The 21,191-nt window shown below is 41.5% G+C and overlaps 1 protein-coding gene across 1 annotated transcript in view; it reads left to right on the forward strand.

The window, feature by feature from the left end:
• LIMCH1 (LIM and calponin homology domains 1) overlaps window positions 1-21,191 on the forward strand; it is a 186,315-nt gene that overhangs the window by 96,309 nt on the left and 68,815 nt on the right. Inside the window, exons 4-6 of the mRNA XM_075148972.1 lie at window positions 13,035-13,141; window positions 16,481-16,511; window positions 19,473-19,583. Coding sequence (XP_075005073.1) covers window positions 13,035-13,141; window positions 16,481-16,511; window positions 19,473-19,583 — 249 coding nt within the window. The remainder of the gene's footprint in view (window positions 1-13,034; window positions 13,142-16,480; window positions 16,512-19,472; window positions 19,584-21,191) is intronic.

Raw genomic sequence — 21,191 nt, forward strand, 5'->3', positions numbered from 1 at the left:
GATTTGGAAGCTGTTGTTTGAGGGTGCCTGAACATCTCTGCTAGCTTTACTTGTGACTGTTCTGAGCAGGAGCCACTGGTTATACCCAGGTAAGCTGAATTATAAGCACGGTTAGTTGTTTTCCTGTACAAAACAAAAGGTGATCTCAAGTCTGGTTAGGACAGAGGGTAGGGTATAAACTGAAGTTTTAGGAATAAATTATCAGTGATAGCTGACATGTTTCCCTTTTCTTTTCCCTCCACCAACAAACGTGACAAGCTATTTCTGCCATCTCCGCTCCTTAGTTCCTGTTCCTAAAGACTTGGTGTGATGCATGTATTCATCTTCCTACCCTTGTTGCTTTGTGCATTCTATTAGGGGAGAGAGGATGTCGCAGAAGTATGCCTCAAGTACACCTCTAGTGTGTTGACAGAAAACTGAACAACAAGAATATCTGTTCTGTAGGAGAGATCCTTTTCTGTCCTCTGCTCTGCTGCCCAGAGGAACCAGAACCAAGACATTGTGAAAGAGCTGGGAGAAAGCCTTGCAGTAGAAATATGCTGTGTTAAAGAAAAGTTCGTTTCTTTCTCTCTTCTTTTAATCATTGATTATATGCCCATTAATTTGAGGAAATTCTGCTTCTTAAATACAGTATATTATTGTACTACTTTTTATTTCTCTCAAAAGCTTAGTCTTCACAACTGCAAATGACTCTGGCATCCAGACGTAATCCATGAATCCTGCTTTCCAAATGGCCCTTCAAAGGCATATTTGCATGACCTCTATAGACTTAATGAACAGTAGTAATTTAAGCTGGCTATTCGCATAGTCCATCTAGGTTTGCAGCTACCATAGCTTCATGAATAATTGTGCCAGTTCCTGAATTATATCTAGGGAATGTTTTACTGATGGTTGAAAAGAGATGGAAAAGAAATCACTGCCAGACTATTGGGTAGCTCATCTTGCCTTGAACATTTACCATAAAAAAACCCCCCAAACTGGAGATATTCAAGATGACTGACCGTTATGGCCACGCTACCTAGACACCAAATTTATGTTTTCAAATCAGAGAAACAAGCAAACAACAGATACATGGATTGAGTGTTGTGGTATTTAGTAATTTAGGCAGTTACACTATATACAGCCAAAGTTAAGAATGGGCACTGATTTACTTAGCATCTTTTTGCACAGATATTTTGGTTGTCTGTAAAATGCACTTGCAGCAAATTGAAAATTATTGATTTTCTTCCCCTTCCTTTTCCTTCCTGAAATCATTCTAGACATCTAAATGTGAAAGCTTTCTATTTATTTTTTTACTGGAAGTAAAAACAATAATGTAGGTTTTCCAAGTGGAACGTACTGGAACTTCATTCAGTACAAAAAGCCAATTTAAAAAAAAACGTGTTTTTTGGACTTGAAAAGCTTCTTTTAGAAGTATTTGCAAGGAAACCCCAACCTGTACATTAAAGCAGTCCAGTATGTTTTATGTAATGTTGGCATTAAAATGCAAAGCTGTGAGTGGGGGGAAAATGTATGTCAGGTATCATGTAACAGCAGCAAAGAGATTTCTGATGTTTATCAAACCTTGAACACCACAGATTATTAAAACATATTCCTTGGCAATAAAGAGTAGATGTTTAATTTGAAAGGAGAAATGGAATTTGTTGCTTTTTTTGCAGAGGTCACGAACTGAGCAGGAATGAGTCCTCCTTGGCGGTTTCACTGTTTTGCTGTTTGCCTTGGGGAATAGAGATTTGGTCTGACTTTAACAGCTACTGCCAGGCCCCCGGCCCCCACAGGCAGCTTTCTTGCATCTTTTGAGGCCCACCTACAGCAGTTGTACTTGGACATTGGGATGCAGAGGCCCTCCAACGGCTCCGGCTGCATACTATCCTGATCCTTGTGTAGCGGATTGCCATCTTTGCTGAGAGAAGTCTGAGTATTGGCCAACTATTACTATTTTTGGGGGTTAAATGGAAGAAAGCTTTGCTTAATATACCAAGCAAAAGAGAACATACCGTGTAAAAGAAAGGGGCAAGAAAGTAAAGTCATGTTAGTAGTGAGTAGTTCCTGCAATTAGAAGAAGCATTATGAGGCTGCCAGGCGGTGGTCATACATTCAATTTCAGCAGTTTCATGTCAAATTGATTCTAATTTTAGGTACCAATTTCTTTTGTACCTTTACAGTTTCAAACCTTAAAAATAAACTCTACAAAATTTCAGCTGTTCTCTGGCCCTGGATGTTGAAAGCTTTGTGCTCAGCTAGTTCAATACAACTGGATGCTGCAAAACTTCAAATGAGATTCATCATGCACATTATTTTCATAAAAATCCTGTATTTTCTGAGATTATGCAACTTTAATGAAATCTGCTTCTGTGCCCGAGTAGAAAGACAGCTGATAAATGACCAGAGGAATGTAAGAATTGAGGCTATAACTCCAGTACAGCTTTGTGTCTCTGACTAATTAGCTTCTTGTGTATCAGAAAAACATTGGGTGTAAATCTCACTATTGCTCATTTCCAGTTACTTTTTTTTCCTCCTTGCCATCTGCTTTGGATGTCATGACAGAGGAAAACTAGAAACAGTCTGTAGTGATCACAGGTTGAGAAGTATTTTTTCAGATAGTCATCTCTGAATGTGCATGCAGGTGCACTGATTATGCTTGAAGTTACCTATACTGGTTTATAATAGATTATGCTGGTCAGGTAATTAACGACCCTCAGGCACACCTTTTCAGGTGGAGAGGCTCATGATGCATAGGATTTTTCCTCATTTTTTCTTCTGTGCTAGCCCCACTCCATCCCAAAGGTTCTGAGGCAATTTGCATCTGACAGTTCCCTGGAGCTGAGTCCCTTGAATAGTCAACACTGCTCTTCCTGGAAAACAAGGTTATTTTCTCTACAGTCAAGTCAAAATATAGAAAGCAGGCATTGGGTAACAGTGCCCTGAGATATCAAATGTGATCAAAGGGATCCCCTGAAGCTTGGAATCTGTAGGCAGAGAAAGGAAAGCACAGGGTATGTGAAAAAAGGTAGTACCTTTTAGTAGACCCTGCTGATATAATTAAGGAAAACATGGAATAAATTTTAGCACATAAGATTTGCTTTGCATAGGTAATCTTCTTTACCACCATAGTACAATATCTTAGTAGGAACACATAAATAGCTTTTTAAAAGCATCTGTTGTGCCATGGCTTAACACACGATTGCTCTGACAACAGTCAGGAAAGGCAACGGTTTGTTCAGCAGTGTTTGGTTATAGTGTTTGTTGATGGCTGTACGTAACATGTAAAGGGCTTATTTATGTTGAAGCTTAAGCTATTTTTAGTGTTCCTGTGGATTACCCCAGGGCAGTATTTTTTGCGTATATCACTCAGGAGTTAACTCAACTTTATTCATCTATGAAGTTCCTTTTTTTTTTTTGTAAGCAGGATGACAAGCTTTAACAGTATGTCTAGTGAAAAACCGTACTCTCCCATATTTAATGCTCAGGTTAGTTTCTTTGGTGGTCCCATTGCTTGGACCTTGACTTACAGACTGGGTTTGTTTTCACAATATCTGGTGTAGTAGTTCTTATGACTTATAACTCTAGATTTAAAGTTTATGGGTTTTTTTTGTTTACTTTAAGCAGTTTGTTTGGGATAGCTGCCTTTGAGATCTTCTAAATCCGTAGTCAGACTGTGTACTTTCCTTAACGCTTTATCGTGTCCTGATAATTACACACAAATAAACCCAACTTAGAAAACAGCATGTTCTCCTTAGTTGTGAATTTCTTGCCCATTTTTATATTTTGCTGTAGAGCTCAGTTGTGGGGGCACAGAGATACGCTGAGAATGGAGAGTGTCCAGTTTCCCCAAGACGATGTGCTGAGGGAAGCGTTGTGGCACTAGCTATGGTTTCAGGATTCCTTGAAATCTGTGTTTAGGTTAGTCATACTCCCAGCACTCATAATGTGAGTGCAAATAAAGGTCAAATTTGTCTTCGTGACCTTTTTTTCCCTCCTTCAGATAGACAGCACAACTATTGCCAGAAGGATGGGTAAGAAGGGGTAGATGCCACAAATGCTGAGCTCCAGTTGCACTGAGAACATTGCTGTTGTGACGTTTCTTTCCTTCTTGTCTTTTTTGTAGCTCTTTCTCAGCCCGCTCTGCAGTAAGTTTTGTGTTGACCCACTGCATAGCCCAACCAACAAAGCAGAGCAAGGTAAATAACAGTCCTTTCCATCACAGCAGAAGGAACCATGCTTTGCTTTTTCGGTGGTGTCTCTCCTGTCCTTGTGTTTTTACCCATCCGGATTCACAAGGTGAATTCCCAGCAGCTTCTAGGAGTGCTTGGCTGCACTTCTGTGTATGCGAGCTTGTTTTTAACCCTGCTCTTGGTAAGCTTTATTCATCAAAAATGTGAAAAGTGGGTAACAGAAGTCATGAAACTGAGGCCCAAACTCTCACAAGCCAAGTGCTGTCATCTGGTACCAAAAAGCTGCGGAGATGGGATGGAAAGGAAATGTTGTCCTCTTCCTTGGCCACAGCATGGCTGTTACCACAGAATATGGCATCAGATCATAGGATCATAGAATCATTAAGGTTGGAAAAGACCTCTAAGATCATAGAGTCCAACCATCAACTCAACACCACCATGCCCACTAACCCATGTCCCTAAGCACCTCATCTACACGTCTTTTAAATACTTCCAGGAATGGTGACTCAACCACTTCCCTGGGCAGCCTGTTCCAAGGCCTGACCACTCTTCCAGTAAAGAAATTTTTCCTCATGTCCAATCTAAACCTCCCTTGGCGCAACTTGAGGCCATTTCCTCTTGTCCTATCGCTAGTTACTTGGGAGAAGAGACCAACACCCACCTCGCTACAACCTCCTTTCAGGTAGTTGTAGAGCGCGATGAGGTCTCCCCTCAGCCTCCTCTTCTCCAGGCTAAACAACCCCAGTTCCCTCAGCCGCCCCTCATAAGACGTGTGCTCCAGGCCCTTCACCAGCTTCGTTGCCCTCCTCTGGACACGCTCCAGCACCTCCATGTCCTTCTTGTAGTGAGGGGCCCAAAACTGAACACAGGATTCGAGGTGCGGCCTCACCAGTGCCGAGTACAGGGGCACGATCACCTCCCTGCTCCTGCTGGCCACACTATTTCTGATACAGGCCAGGATGCCATTGGCCTTCTTGGCCACCTGGGCACACTGCTGGCTCATGTTCAGCCGGCTGTCAGTCAGCACCCCCAGGTCCTTTTCCTCCGGGCAGCTTTCCAGCCACTCTTCCCCAAGCCTGTAGCGTTGCCTGGGGTTGTTGTGGCCGAAGTGCAGGACCCGGCACTTGGCCTTGTTGAACCTCATACAGTTGGCCTCGGCCCATCAATCCAGCCTGTCCAGGTCCCTCTGCAGAGCTTCCTACCCTCCAGCAGATCAACACTCCCGCCCAGCTTGGTGTCGTCTGCAAACTTACTGAGGGAGCACTCGATCCCCTCGTCCAGATCATTGATAAAGATATTGAACAGGACCGGCCCCAAAACTGAGCCCTGGGGAACACCGCTCATGACCGGCCACCAACTGGATTTAACTCCGTTCACCACAACTCTCTGGGCTCGGCCGTCCAGCCAGTTTTTTACCCAGCGAAGAGTGCACCTGTCTAAGCTGTGAGCCGCCAGCTTCTCTAGGAGAATGCTGCGGGAGACGGTGTCAGAGGCTTTACGGAGGTTAGATAGGCACCCCATCTCTAAGATTGGGTGAAATCTGACATCTGGCTGACATCTGGCCGTGATTTCATCAGCATTGGAGTCAGTAGAAATGCTTTGGGCTTTTTTCCCTGCCTGCCTATGTTCTGTCTTCATTGCTGTAAACAAAGCCATCTCACTCAGGGTGTATCTTGGGTTTGGCAAGTCTGAGGGAATGCACATCATCTGATCGCTCTCTCCCCCAAAGACAAGGATGTTGACTGAGCCCCCATTTGTTTAAATGTTTTATTTGTGCCTTCAGGGATAATGACCTGATGCAGCAAGGAGAAATATCAGGACCTACTTAACTAGTGAAGTCATAGGGTCAGCGTTGTGCTGGTGCTGTGTGCACCCCTCCCACCCCCCCGTGGTTTGCTTTCGCCTGTTGAGTTAAAGGCTGCTCTTGCTCATGTTCTTTCGTATGGTCCCCTCCCATTATTTTCTACTCTCTTTCCCCGTTCTCCTTCTCCTTTCCTGTCCACAGTGCCTCTTCCCTCCGTTTACATCATACCATGCTGCAGGGATTTTAAGGTCATTTTAAAAATTTGCAGAAATAAGATACATCATCCATTCTGTACCCAGCATGAAATTTTCACTACCTGCTGAGGACCTGCAGTGCCATTTTATATTCTGAACTCCTTGCATTTGCCTTTTGTTATACTAAATACAGCCATTACTGTTTGGGGATTTTAGTTATAACCATCATACAAATGATAGTACTACACTGCATCGCGTAAGAAGTTTATAAATGTGGTTGAAATTTGTTACAGGGCAAATGTCTGAAAAAGCAAATAATCTGATGGTGAAGGGCAGATTTAGGAAAATATCAAAGACAATTTCTCAAGATTGAGTATTGCTGCTACACTTCTCATTTTCTCAAAGAATTGCAAGCTTTTAATTTTCAACAATGTGCTTTTTGATATCTGGAGGACAAGTGTACTTACAATTTGATTTGCTTAACGGATCCCGTTTGTGCTTGTTTTTTAGAGCCCTCCCATCAATTCTTACAGCGTGATTTTGAGTTTTTTTTGTTGTTGCATATTTTAAGTTTATTAATGTAGATTGAATGTGCTCTTGTTTTGTATGAGACTAATGATTGGAACTATTAGAAAAAGATTTTGCTGGATGCCAAAAACGCTAAGAGCAGCTCTCTGAAAAGTTAAATGGAGTATGTTCTTTGCTTTGCCCAGCTTTTCCTTCACACTATCAAAGGAGGGTAAGTTTTATACTACCAAAGCAGTGGTATCAAAGTTGTGCACTATCTTCTCGCAATCTTCCAGCCTAGTAAGCCTGCTTGGAAGCAGCAGGATCTAAGCACCTTGGAAGGAATTTGGCTCTTCCAGCTAGGTCTTCGGGGTCTGGTACTGAACATCTTCTTGCAGTCTTAGATACTACCTGAAGATTGCTTAGAGCCATGTTTGGGGTTTCTGGTATGGTTTGTGTAGTTGCAGTATGCTCCCAACAGACCCCATTTTCTCCACAGAGTTTTTAGGGTGGCTTTTGCCTTTTTGCTAAGGGAGAGGGGCTGTTGTTTGAGGAGACACATCTCTTCTTTGTTGATTGCCCAAAAAGAAGCAGAAGGCGGCTTGGCTTTCTTTGCAAAGACAGTCTTCGCTGTCTTCTCCGCTGAGCTCCTGAAGGTACTGCTTGTCAGGCGTTCTGGCCTGCCGGCGCTGCCGGCACGCCTGGCCCTGCTCCCTGCTCCTGCTGCAGCCCTGCCTTCGGCGTGGTGCAGGCTCCTCTCCTGCCAGCGAGCCTTCTCCCCGCCGTTTTAATCTGATCGTCTCTGAATTTATCCTCTGGACCTATTTTTTGCCGTGGGGGGTCGCGCGACTCCGCACACGGTGGCCGTTTCCCTCCGTCGCCCTCCCGCTGCTCTCAGCCCGGGCGGCGGGCGCGGGGCGCGCCGCTGCGTGGAGGGCGGGGGCGAGACCCCGCCGCCGCACGGCAGCCCTGCCGCGTCCCATCGCTCCGGGCTGGACTCCGGGGCCGCGCTGCCCGCCCTGCCGCCCCGGGGCTGGCGGTGGGTGGAGTTTGGGGGCTGGAGCCACGCCACCGGCAGCTGTGCGGCTCCGGCTGTCACTCCCGCCGCCCCGCAGGTTTGTTGCGCGTTGGGCGGCGAGGGTCGGGCCAGACTGACGGGCTGGTAAGTCCTGCTTCCCCTCCCTGGTCCCACCGTCCCTCTCTTTCGGTGTTTCCCCATGTAGCGTCTAATTTTGAGTAGGTGAGGCTATTGTGTGCCAGAATCCTTCTGGGGTGTACGCAGCCTTGTCTCCCCTTGCTGCTCTGGTGGGGCTCGCCTTCAGTTCTGGCGGGCTGTCATCCTTCATCTTCCAGAGATTAAGCATCCCGAGTTTCCAAGTGGATGTGTCCTGACTGCGACCGAGTTGCTTCCAAATCTGTTGATTTGGAATCTGTCACAGAAAACACTGTTTTGTGAAAGTGTAGTTTTACTGTATATACAGTAAAGCATACTGTATAAACAGTAAAACATGTATATAGTAAAACATATACAGCAAAGCATATTGGATAAACAGTAAAACATATACATGTGCGTGTGTGTGTATATATGAAAATGTGAAAAGTTCCCAGCCTCTCTCACAAAAGTTCTTTCCTGGTGGACTTGAACTGAATATTTCAGTGTTTCCTTTCCGTCTGCTTGTGAATGAGTCAAGATCCATTGCTTTTATATAACTAAATTATCACCACTAATTATTCATATAAAATGGAAAAATGAGGGAATTAGGAAGAAATGCTGAGAGTAAACAAAAGGCTTTTAAGAGTCTGTATCCAAAATTGCTCAGAAAGGCAGTTTGGGGGGGGGGGGGGGGGAAGATATATATTTAGAAATCTTCCAATTTATTCTGGAACAGGGAAAATTTCGACGTTCCAGAAATGAAAAAGGCCACCTGTTTGTCTGCAGCTGTCCTGCAAAACAGCGTGGTGCTACTGGCAACTAATAATATCTCCAACTTACAGAAGTGGCATGCACTTGGCATTTTATTCAGCGTTCTGTTCAGACATACAGCTTGGCTTGCTTTTGTTTTCCCCGAGTTTATCTGTATATCTCATCCAGGCCATGTAGTAGCACATCTGACAAATGATGGTTCCACAGAGATAAGCTGCAGGTCCGATTTGCAGCGTGGATACAGTGAGAATATTTTGTATACTATTGTGGCAGATGAAAGGAATGGAAGAGGGCCAAATTCAAGCTGTTTGCCATTGCATCTGATCAGCAGATCCTATGGAGAGAATTTGCCTGCTGTGAATATTTGATTCTCACTAGCTTGAACTATCTTGTGTGTTGGCAATGCTACTGTGTGAATTTGCGGTGGCTTTCCAGGGTGTCTGTCGTGCACAATTGCCAATTTCTGGGGTTTTTTTTACAGGGTTCTGGATTTTGTGCTCTACTTCATGTGTGAGGAAAATGACCTAATGCTATACAGTGAACATTTTTTCATATTTATAGCAGATGGGTTGTCAGTCTTTTAAAAACAGCAAAAAAAAAAATTATTACAAGTGAGCAGCGTATTATTTCTTCCTCCCTCCATCCCTCCCTCCACCTTCATGGAGGTGTAACCCCTCTGCCTCCCATTCTCTCTGCTTTACCTGCAGGTGGTTGTCCTGGCAAAGTGATTTTGTAGAGGTGAGTCGTGCAGGTTACACACCAGAAAGGATGAAAAGGTGATGGTGTTGAAATGCAGTTGTGAGAGCAGGAGCAGCTGTACAGTCCCTTCCCTCCCATGCATCCTTCTGACTCAGGGAGTCAGTGCCCCACGCTCCTGTTCATCCTTCCCGGCCCTTCTTGCTGGTTCGTGGCTGGCTTTGCCCGAGCGTTTGTAATGTTTTGTGTGTTGGTTAATTTTTCTGTTCTGAAATTCAGCACAGCAAAACATTTACATTAATAACTTGCATTTCTAATACTCACAAGTAAATGACATTGCTTATAGTGCTGATCTAATAGTAACTGTCAGGACTCTGCTTAGGCAAGCAGAAAGGGGTTGGGGTTTAACCTATCGGTGTATCCTGTGCTCGTGTCCTCTGTCTGTCACCGCACTGAAACATTTGTCTTCTGTAAGCAGTCTGTTTAGAGTTTATGTCACTTTATAGAGAAAACATAGCTAAAATTTTATAAATACCTTTAGATATCTATAGATTACAGATTTATAGATATAAAAATTTATAAACAAAAAATAGATAAAATTTGCAAAAGAAATTTAGACTGTAGTCTGTAAGCTCGCTCCTTCTCTGGGTGTACAAGGACAAAAACCAGAAGAAGATTTTTGATTGGATGGTGGCGTGGACTCAAACCGAGAGGAGCCAGCAGGAGCCAGCTGCAGGTCCCCTGGGGCTGTAGGAAATGATGTGCTGAACAAGTGACCCATCCTCTGTCTACTCCAATTCTGCAACCGCAGCAAATAACCGCGCAGAGAAAGGCAATATCATCGCCATTTAATGTATTGAGGAAATTGTGTGTTGGTGCCTTGTAGGGGCTGCCAGAGGGACTGAATTCTGGTCATATGTCTTCTGAGACCACTGTGAAGAGACCGCCCTGTTAACTGAGGCACGGCAGCTGGCCGCGCTGCGATCCTTGCCATTGCAGTGTGACCCATTTGCATGACCTATTTAACTCTGCCAGGTTGTAAGGAGCTGGACATGCACATTAGGTGTGTGTTTTCAGTCCCTTATTTAAGGTAAGGATGTTTTATATATGTGGCTGCTTGTAGGTGTTTTTTGGGATTTTTTTTCTTTTTTAGTTTCTTCAACAGCAACAAAGAATGGCACTTTAGAATAGGTGACTAAAAAAATTGTGTAGTTATAGATAGCAGATATGGAACTATAATTTCTCTCAAAAAATTTAAGCAAAATTTTTTGAGAACTGAAAAAACCGGGACTTGGCCAATGCAAGGTGTAGTAATCCAGAGAGAAAGCTTTCCTGGGAGCTGGTCTTCATGATAAGACTCCTTTCTCCTTTTAGTGGCTTAGGAGTGGTGTTCTCCAGTGTCTCGTTAGAACTAACAAATACACATTTCAACTGTACTGAAGCAAATCAGAGAAAGTTTAGTTTTGCAGTAGTATGAGATACATTTTGGCTTGGGGATACGCAGCCTAGGCACGTTTACCTGAATATCTGTCACTTGAAAACAATTTCTTCGTTGGCTTTTTTTTTTTTTAATCCTTTTTTTTTATTCCTTTAAACAAATTGCCATTTTTAGGACTAGTGGGAAATAAAACTATGAGATTGTTAACAGAAGCAAAAACTTTCAGTGCTGACTGATTGCATCTTGTGGACATGCATGGTTATTTATGCACATATAAGATACTAGCTTTCTGAGGAATTGTTTGGGTGATGGTGTTAGTGACTGTTGGCAAACATTATTCTTATGATGACCATCAAAATAAAAGCATGTTCCAAATAGACATAGGGTGGTGACACTGTTTTTTTTGAGAAGTGGACATTTGTTCATCAAAAGAAGAACTGAGGTTCCAAACTACATGGCTGCCAAATGGCTGATATTTTTGTTACTGCTTATCATAACTTGGATGTGAACTTTTGGCATAAAGATGGGTGCAATTAGTTATTCCCGGAGTTCACCCTCCTTTGATTGTTTTCTAAACCTATTAGGTTACTGTGTCCTACATGTCCTGTATATTTTTCTTGGGAAATATTGTTAGGAACTTTATTTTTTAATGCTTTTGCATTTTTATTAGATTTACACATCGCTCTGCCCACCATTTGGAAGTGACCAGAACTGTCCTCCATCAAAAGCTAAACACAAGAGTTACTCACATTGCAGTTGGAAAAATTATCATGCAAACAGTAAGCCAGATGGGGAATTTTACAAGCATCTTTTCATGTCATGAATGATGCTGTCTCTCTGGGTTATGGGCTCTCTGCTCTCTTGACTGCTGTTCCGTTCCCCCTGGCTCCCCTCCAGGGCTCTTAAGTTTCAGCCAGGGAAGAAAGGGAGATTTGGACTCCTCTAAATTTCCAAGTCCGTATTTTTTTGTGGTGTGGCTGGTGACAGCAAGCTTTGTGTGTGAGAGCGTTGGCATGCAGAGAGCCGCAGCGATTAGCATGCTGATCACTATGCTCCGACAGAATAAACAGGGCTGCTCTCGCCGAGCTGTGGCTGTGCCACCCAAACAAAAGCCTGGGAGCAGATGTGGGGAGAGCCCTGCTTGCGAATCCTGCTCTGTCACGCAGGGTGGGCAAGAGCTGAACGCTGCCCAGGCTCCTCTGCTTCCCAGTTTTTACAAAAGTGGAGGTCTCTGCCCCGTTCTGTGGTTCTGCTCCCCTCTGACTCTTCACATGGCACCTTACCTCCAGTTGGAGGTTTGAGATGAAAGGCCTCAGAGAGTATCAAGCTGTACATTATATCCTTAACTGTCCACACATCTACCATTGCAGTTGCTGATCTAGCACCGTATATATCTAAAAACTTGTTCTCTAGCGAACTTCAAGATTTATCTGCATAAGAAAGATTCACTGGTTCTATAAAAGGGGGGCAGTGTACATGCATATGTATAAGTAAGTATGAAACATACATTAAATGTATATGCACACATACAGATTTAATCCCCTCGGTGCAAACCCATGTGTCATCATTCGTATTTGGTTTGAAAGAGGCTTCAATCAGTTTGCACTTAATCTCTCTTAGATATTGACTTTTATTTTTTACGCTCTGGAAAGTGTAAATCCTCCATAAGAAGTGTTGCAAAATCGGTGTTGTTTCTTCTTGCAGGCAGTGGTTGCATAAAGTGTAGCTTCAAGCATTTTATTTGGGGAGAGGGCACCTGCCTCTTTTCCCAGTGGCTTCTGACTGGTTAAGGTTGGAAAGGCAAGAGACTGGTTGTGTTAACTAGGAATAACTGGCTTGTTCGTACCGACATGCAAAATGTTTTCTGAACAAACTGCTTGCTTAAATGGTGGTGGGCTGGTTCATCTACCCTTCCTGCTCCCTTCAGAAATCCAGCCTTTTCTTTTCTGTCCCATAACAGCTGAAGCTGTGTTGGCAGCCTACAGCAGTAGGTGGGGAAATTAGCAGGGCTTTTTCAGTTAAAGAAGTTGCCCACATCTGGGTTTGGAAAGAGAAAAGTCAACAAGCTTGTTGCAGTTCCATATTTAAAATTAAAAAAAAAAAACATATTTATCTGGTTTTCAAACAAAACATGCACTGACTTCTTAAATTATGTGAGTGGAAATGTCTTGGTTCTTCATTTAACTAATGATACAAATGTTTGTGAGCTGTTACTGAGTCAGGGAGAGATTGGTTCAGTAGATTATTTTTTTCAATGAAGAAGAGTTAAAAGTTGGGTTTTTTTTGCTCGTTTCAGGATAATATCATCTTATTCTTAAGAGGCTGCAAAGAGCTGGGACTTAAAGAATCCCAGCTTTTTGATCCTGGTGATCTGCAGGACACATCAAACAGAGTAACCATCAAGTAAGTACAACAGCAGTTTGCGATTAGTGTGTTACAACCTCAGATGCACGTGATGCAATAGTAAATATTTAAGGATGAGCAAAAAGGCTATAGAATTGTCATTTGTATAAAGCAAATAGGAAACTGAGGTTTGGGAAACCTTCAGCACTGGGAAGAATACATTGTTCCCTTCAACAAGGATTCTCTAAGGGCTGTTATTTTTTCCAGAGAGATCAACCACGGCTCTTTTAAAGTACTGTTTTAGTTAAGCAATGAGATTCTGTGGGACTTAGGGGTTTTCCTGAGTCTAAATTGATGGCATTCTTTTTTGTCTGTCCAACTAATGAACTCTATAGGCTGGGGAAAAAAAAATCACAGCTCTGTTATTTCAGATTAAACTGTTTGAAGATGCATTGTTGGACATTTATAGGCCTCTCAGACTCTACAAGGCGCAGACATGAGCACGGTCTGTTTATTTTCTAACAAGAACTACAGGCTGGGATATGATATTTGGGCTGAGGATGTCTGTGTGAACTGTGTGGACTGGAAATGCCACAGTTTAGATACTTTTTCACCAAAGCCGGACACCTACTACCACACAAATTACCACAGGCATATAAGGAGGTTCTCCTTCCTAATAACTAATTCATGTTTTGGGGGGTGAAGTATTTTTTAAAAAATCCCCTTTTAATCAACAACTTTTTAGCCACGGTATGTGCACATCCTTCACTGCGAAGAGTACTAGGCGCTTAGACTCCAATGCTTGTATTTTCAGCATTTCACCCCACAAAGTGATTTAAAATGTAGATTTGAAACTGGCACAGAAATAATTACTGACTTGCCTAAGACCACACAGAGCAGGCTTGAATCAGAGTCCATATAGTCATAGATTGAGGTCTTAAATAAGAACTGTTGTCCCTTTCAGGGAAGACTCTGTCATCATGGACTAGAGGAACAGAGGCAGTCGAACTGTATTTTTCTCTCATTTATATTAATGGCAATCAAGCTCCCCACCCCCCAAAAGCAAGAGCACCCCACATTTTCATAAAATTAAAAAAATTTGTAATTGGTGTTTATTTAGAAGTTTTCCTGAAATTTTTGGATTTATCATGTGTAATATTAAAAAGTTATTGCTCTACAGACAAGCAAATACTGCTGAGTTGATTGAATGGCTTTGTTTCATTTGGCCAAAAAGATTTGGCCAAAAAGATCACTAATGAAATCCTGGTCAGACATACCCATTTTAGAAAAGTGTATGGAAACAATTTACTAAATTTCAGCAGCATTCTATTTTTTTTCCCTTCTGGCAGTGGAAGCTGGGCAAGTTTTCATGGTGTTCAAGCACTGTCTGGGAAAATTCAAAGGTTCTGAAAAATTGAATTGGCCACTTTCCTTGTTTTAAGGAGTAGTCTTCCATTTTTTGCTCCCTTCCACATTTCTGGCTCTAATATGAGGTTCCTCTCGCCTGTACATACCGGTGAGAGGAGGCTATTTAACCTATTTCTGCTAAATCTGGTAATATTGCAATGAAAGAGGTTCTTCGTGACGTCCTGTAAAATCATGACAATGAGTGGCTGGAGGGAGTCGCAAAACAATCCCTAATCTCCATATAAAACCCTAATGTCCGTATAAAACCAGAGGGGAAGGGTCTTTCTGATAAGAAGCTTGATCTTTTGGGGTTGAGGATGGTGGAGTACCTTGGAGGAGGCAGGTTGAGAGGCTGGGGCTAGCATGGAGCTCCAGGGAGAGCTGTCCAGCACGTAAGCAAGTTAAACCAGGAGTAATAAACTCTATGGAGCTGGGTTGGCCCTCCACTGAATATGATGCTAGATAGATGTGAAGTGTCTCACTGGCATGGATTTTTTTTCCCTGTCAACCCTTCAGAGAAAGCAGCTGTGGAAATGAGCCAAATGTTTTCCTAGCACTGTCCAAGTTCACGCTGAGTAACTGAGTTGAGGTGTACAGGCCAAGTCCATGACTGTTGTAGAGAAATATGTTCAAGACTGTCTTCTGCTAGTTAGTTCCCAAAGCATGAAGGTGATTTCCGCCCCCCCCCCCCCCCTTGAAGACTTCTGGGTTATTTTTTAAACGTGGTAAAAATGGTATTTGTTGGTAAAGGATGAATATGACATTATTGCACATGATTAAGATAATGGCATTTTAAGCAGTTTTTTTCATATAGATGTTAATTGAAGTATGCATTAGGTCTATTTTTTTTGGAACATTCAGCTTATAAAAGTTATGAGCTAATGCTGTAAAGAATTTCTTCTTGACTTGTTAAACAAGACTTTTCCACTGTTATTTTATTAGGAAAAAAAATAGGACTGTTTTATTTTTCTTAGTATGTGGGTACTGGTGGATAAAATTTTGGCTTAAAAAAGATATTATCAAAAATACTTTGGTTTAATATTGCCTATATTTAGGCTTTTGTTGTTATCGCAGATTAAAGTACATTTATTTTTATCAGGTAACTTTTAATGCTGGAGTGGACTTACTGTTATAGTAGAAGGCAATTCCGTTATAAATAATCAGGAGACAATCTGTACTAAATCTGAAGTGCTCTGATTTATTTCTCAGCACCTAAATGCGATACACATTTCCTCCATTCTTTTTTTTAATGGTTTCTTCACCGAATTTTGAAATGTTGTTTATGTTTGTGCAAACTTTGTGCATTGTTGTTTCTAACATAAAACTTATACCCTTTGAACATTGAAAAACTAAATTGAGAAGGATGCCAGAAAGTTCAGTCTGAGAATACATTCAAAAAATAAATACGTTTTCCACAGCAGGTACTGTTGCAAGTGGCAGGATCTTTGTTGCTTCACGCATCTGCTTTGTTCTTTGTGATGCTTGTTTCCACAGAAGCACCTGCTCCATTTCCTTAATGTTTGGTGATGATTTCCTCAGTCTCTTATGCATGTTCAGTTGCTTCCAGAATCTGTATGGGTTGCATGATTTATCACAGAGCAGAATCTGACTGTTGGATTACTGCAGAATGCATTTCAGTAGTGAGGACTTTGGTCGTCTTTTTTGAAGAGATCAGCAACGCTGTTTAAAGGAAATATTTTTGGCACTGTCCTATTTTACTGTGCAACCATTATAAACACATTTTCGTTTTCTACTTCCAGAATTCTAATTTAATGATTGAAGTAATGGTGACAAAATACTCCCACATTATGAATAAATGAATGTGTGAACTACATCTTCTTAGCTTTCATGTATTTCCAGCCAGCAGAAGCATTCTGCAGGCTGTTGTAAGGGAAAACGTGATCTGCTGCATACACGCTCTTGGAAAGTGTGTCTGCTTTCTGATTATGTTTTTTTCCTCTTTTTTTTTCCTCTCTGTGTGTGTGCAACCAGGAACATTGACTATAGTAGGAAGCTGAAAAATGTAAGTACATGACTTGGAATACTTTTTTTTCTTTGTCTGATTAATCCTGTATTTGGTCTGAGCAAGAATTATGTCAGTAAAAACTTAGTACAGATGAGTATCACTGAAAAGTTCTTCTGAACACAAACCTAACCAGGTTCTGCTGCAAACTTCAGTAGAGCTGCTATGGCAAAGCAGCCTTATGATAGAAATAGAATGGAGAATGTTTGTCTCTGCTTAATTAAAAGGATAAAGAATGTGATCTCTGTGCTGTCCATCACGTTTATCATGTTTTTCACTGGGAATGATCTGACTCACGCATGAAGCTACGCTTTTGTAGCCTTTCATGAATATATAGGCATAAAGTAAATTTGCACAAAGTATTTAAAATGAAGCAAAATGATCATTAGATCTGGATGCAAGTCTTTACTGTCAGATTTGCTAGCTTTCTTGTTGTTCTTCCAAATAAATGAGTGTTTTCCCAGAAAGGCTAATTCCATTTAGCTTTAATTTCTTGTTGATTTAAACTAATAGCAATGATAATGAATCCTGTAATTGTTTAGTAGAAAAGAAAATGGCTAAACTTTGCTGATCTCAGAGTTAGTTATTATCCTAAAGCCTAGCAAGCTCTGTGTCCTTAGTCAGCTGTAAACTGCTATAAATTCATTTTATATTTGGCTCACATCCCTATAAACTGCTAGGAAATGCCAAGACCTTTTCCTAATAACTTTGCAAGCCAGTAATCATGACTGCAGGTAAAAACAAACAAATAAAAAACCCAAAACCATAAGAAACCCCCCCAATTATTTCATCCTGTCTTTACCATCATCATTAGAGTAATATTTTCTGCATCCAGCACACAAAGTTGCAGGGGAGGAGTTCAGCTTTGACATTTTAGCACCCTTGTGGGCACTGGCTAAATATCTTTGTACAGATGTATTGTTTTAAAGGTAAAGTTTCAAAAGTATCCTCTACAATGTGCTTGTAGGCAATATATGCTTTCCAGGTGCATGATCCTGCAACCTCGGCTGGCAGCCAGTCGGAATTGCTTGCAAATGTGACATTATTTGGGGAAAAAAAAAAGTGGATAAAGAAAGGAAAAAGAGAGAAAGTTATCAAATGCTAGCAGAAATAAATAAAAATACCACAACCTTCATTAGAGAACTGAATGGCAAAATGAATTGGACGGTTTCCTGGTTTCTAGGAATACTATATTTGCAAGTGTTTTCACTTAACTTGAGAACATGCACTGTAAGAATTTTTTACATAAATTTGTTGAGTGGTGCTGGTTGAAGGAAAACAGCTCAGATAAAGGTTGTTTCAAGTCAAAAAAAATCAGTATTAGTGAAACCACCTCCTTTCCCTCAGCACAGTAGTATCAATTTGGATGTAATTTTAAAAACAAGGGGAAAATTTCTGAACTTTATTAAAAATGTTATTCAGTTATTTCATGGCATGTATATTGTTTAAAAACTAAAGGGAAATATAAACTATATTTATATATAAAATATAATACATTTTACGTTATGTACCACAGTTGTTTTTAAACAGCGGATCTGTAGGACACATGCTGTATCTTTTTCTGGCAGGGCCTCAGCTGGAGTGCTGTGTGTGATTTTGGACATCACACTTAAATGAAAAATGGGGATGTTAGAGAAAGTTGATGAGATATCTGTCCCCAACACCCCCTTGGGATTTCTCCTAGTCCTGTTTTCTTTAGATCACTATATAGTATGAATTATATGGCCCTGTCCCATCAAAACATAAAAAACTATATTTCAGTTTATTTAACTTCTTTGAGACAGTTAATGACAACTATTATTTATTATTGGTTGCACATCTTTTCCACATCAAAATATTTCCTGTTTGTTCTGCAGTTAAATACTTTGCAATGTCACGGAATATGCAGAAATAAGGAGCATTAAATGAGAAAAAGCCCTAAGTTCTGAGGTGATGGTTTGGCATTTTTAACCAGTGCAAAACACTGAACTGAATTGCCTTTGACGATCAGTTTCCAGTCCAAATTGCTGCTGCACAGGTACCATTAAAGACATTGCTTTAAGTGGAGACATATGTGAGTGCAGAGCAGGACTGTTTGCGTTCGCTGCATGATATAAATATCAGCGGTTTTGGAGGTGTTGGATTTGACCATCCTGAGCATCGTAACTTCTTCTTTCCTAAAACAAGCGCAGCACCAGCAGTGTCAGATCAGATTTCTTTGCTACCTAAAGGAGTGAGAGGGTATATAAACATTTGCAAGAGCAATTCTTGGCTTTTTTCCCACACTAGTTTTGAAGTTACTTTTGAGTTATGGAGAGACTTCAAGTCAGAACTTGAATGAAACCACTAACTCTCTCCGTTTTAGTCTGATAGAAACAACCAGATGCTCATGGCTTTTGATTAATCTTGGGCTAAGCATTTCTTAAGCTAGCAGAAGCCTGGAAGTAAATGTTCCTGTGTCATCTGGTTAATTACATTAAGATGATTAAAAATGGAACTACATTTTCTGTCCTTGAAGTAGGCAGGCACACATTTCAGATTTTTATTTATTCCATTAGTCTTAACGGTTTTAATTAATGACCACTAGTATTAGTACTCTTTAGGGATTTTTTTCCTTTTGGATTTACAAACAGATATATTTATAAGTGTGTCTTCTAGACAGTTTAAAGTATCTTGCCTAATTTTTCTATTCAGATTTATTTTTGCTGTTTGTTTTCCAGGCAGATGTGACAGTTTCTTTTTTTATAAAAATACCAGGAAGATAATGTGTTACGTTATATATTCTGTAGGACTGTTTAAATTTTGATAGTTGCCCGAGGTATTTATGTTTAACCACTGACAGACACTTCCCTTTCAGCTCTGATTTGTAACAAAATCTTGTGCTGCTGTGCAGTTTAGAATAAATGAGAGATGCTGAAAGGAAATAAATTTTGCTAAGTGACTGTGTAGATGGCTTCAATTAATTCTTATTAACTTCTGCAGGTATTAGTCACCATTTATTGGCTAGGGAAAGCGGCAAACAGCTGCACGTCATATAGTGGATCAACCCTGAACCTGAAGGAGTTTGAAGGTTTGCTGGCACAAATGAGAAAGGTATCTTTTTGTTATGTTTTGGGAATGGAAATTTCATTCGAACTGTTACTCCCATAAATAACCTGTTTGTTGCTAAATATTAGAGAAGTAGGGGGCTGGAGTACAAATTACTTAGTAAGCCCCTACCTCCTTCGAAAATGTTTCTGACTCTACCAAGCCATGAACACAATTGTCTTTAGCAGCCAGCTTTGTGGTGATATCAGTGATGCAGCACATCATGTCAAATAGGGCTTTAGAACTGTCACGTGGCTCTGTCATCTTCATTTCCATAGGTTTTGGTTTGAATTATTTTCATTTATGACACAGAGTTTCAACTAGAAGAGCTGAGACTCAGAAGTAAGGTGGCAGGACTCACAGGAGCAGAGACTTTTTTTCTTTAAAACATTCAGTCTCATGGGTAGCTCTTTTGTTTTTAAGTTGCAACATAAAGCATCAAACCAAAGTATCTAAATAAAGCTGAAGGGTAGAAGGAGGAGATTATGTTTCACCAAGGGTATAGTTATGATGAATCTGTGTTTTGCCAAGCTCTAAATTCTGGCTGAAATGGTGGTTTATGATGAGCTGAGCTCTGTTGGAAAGGAAAAGTTGTGATTGCTGTAGGGTGATTTTGGGACTTTTGGTTGAGCACTCCAGCATGTCCTGAACCTCCACATGAGACGCTTAACCTCAGTAGTGGTTAGCATTGATATCCAAGCATGCATTTACTGGGAATGGAAGGGGTAAGGAGCAGGCATGTAAGAAGATGGCAGCAACCAGTGCTACCATTGCATGTGTTGGACATACTGCTCATGAAAGGCCATGCAGATATGTTCTACAGCCCACAGAGAGCTTCGTGCCTGCTACTCCCTCCCCATCTCGTGTAACGGCCGAGTCACCACAGGCAGTAGGGTTTGGGGACCATGGGAGACTCTTTACTCTTTACTCTCCTTGAGCTCTGTGCTACTGCATCTGCGCCAGCTGCAGCTCTTCATTCTGGGATCTCAGAGGGCCAGCACCGGATTGCCGCCGGAGAGGAAGAAATACTTGGCTGACTGATGGCAGTTCCTACACCCTAGTGTGACCAGAGAGCCTTAACTAGACAGTTAAAACCCTTTTGTGAGCCCAGTTCCTGTGAACATGCAGGTGGAAATGGAGAGGAAAAGAGAATATCCTGCTTCTTGTAGAGGCTTATTTTGGGCTTCATTTGAAATGACCTGCCCTAATTGCTCGGGACTTTGCCACTCATGCGTGATATGACTGAGACCAAGCAATAAAGAAATTAAGTTAATATTTGAGTTGTTTCTAGATAGAAGGTGCAGGGAAGGAGCAGTCCCCACTCCGAAGAGTCTGAAAGGTGTTACAAAGACGGACAAGGAGCTAATGCAGAAAAATTGCCAAAGTGCAGGTTGTTATCATGTTAGTGCCGCATGGTATCATGGTTTATTTTTTAATGTTTAATCTCACGGCATGAGGCTCCTCTTTTTCCAGGTGACGTCTACCCATCAAACTAATCATCAGAGAATTTTGGAGGTCCCATCTTGAGCCCCTGAGGGATGAAGTAGGCTGGGGCCGAAAGGCAGCATTCTCTGGGGAGCTGATGATGGAGCGCCTGGCTGGGCAGTGCAGAGC

Source organism: Calonectris borealis, chromosome 4, assembly GCF_964195595.1.
Source record: "Calonectris borealis chromosome 4, bCalBor7.hap1.2, whole genome shotgun sequence".
Taxonomy (NCBI): Eukaryota; Metazoa; Chordata; class Aves; order Procellariiformes; family Procellariidae; genus Calonectris; species Calonectris borealis.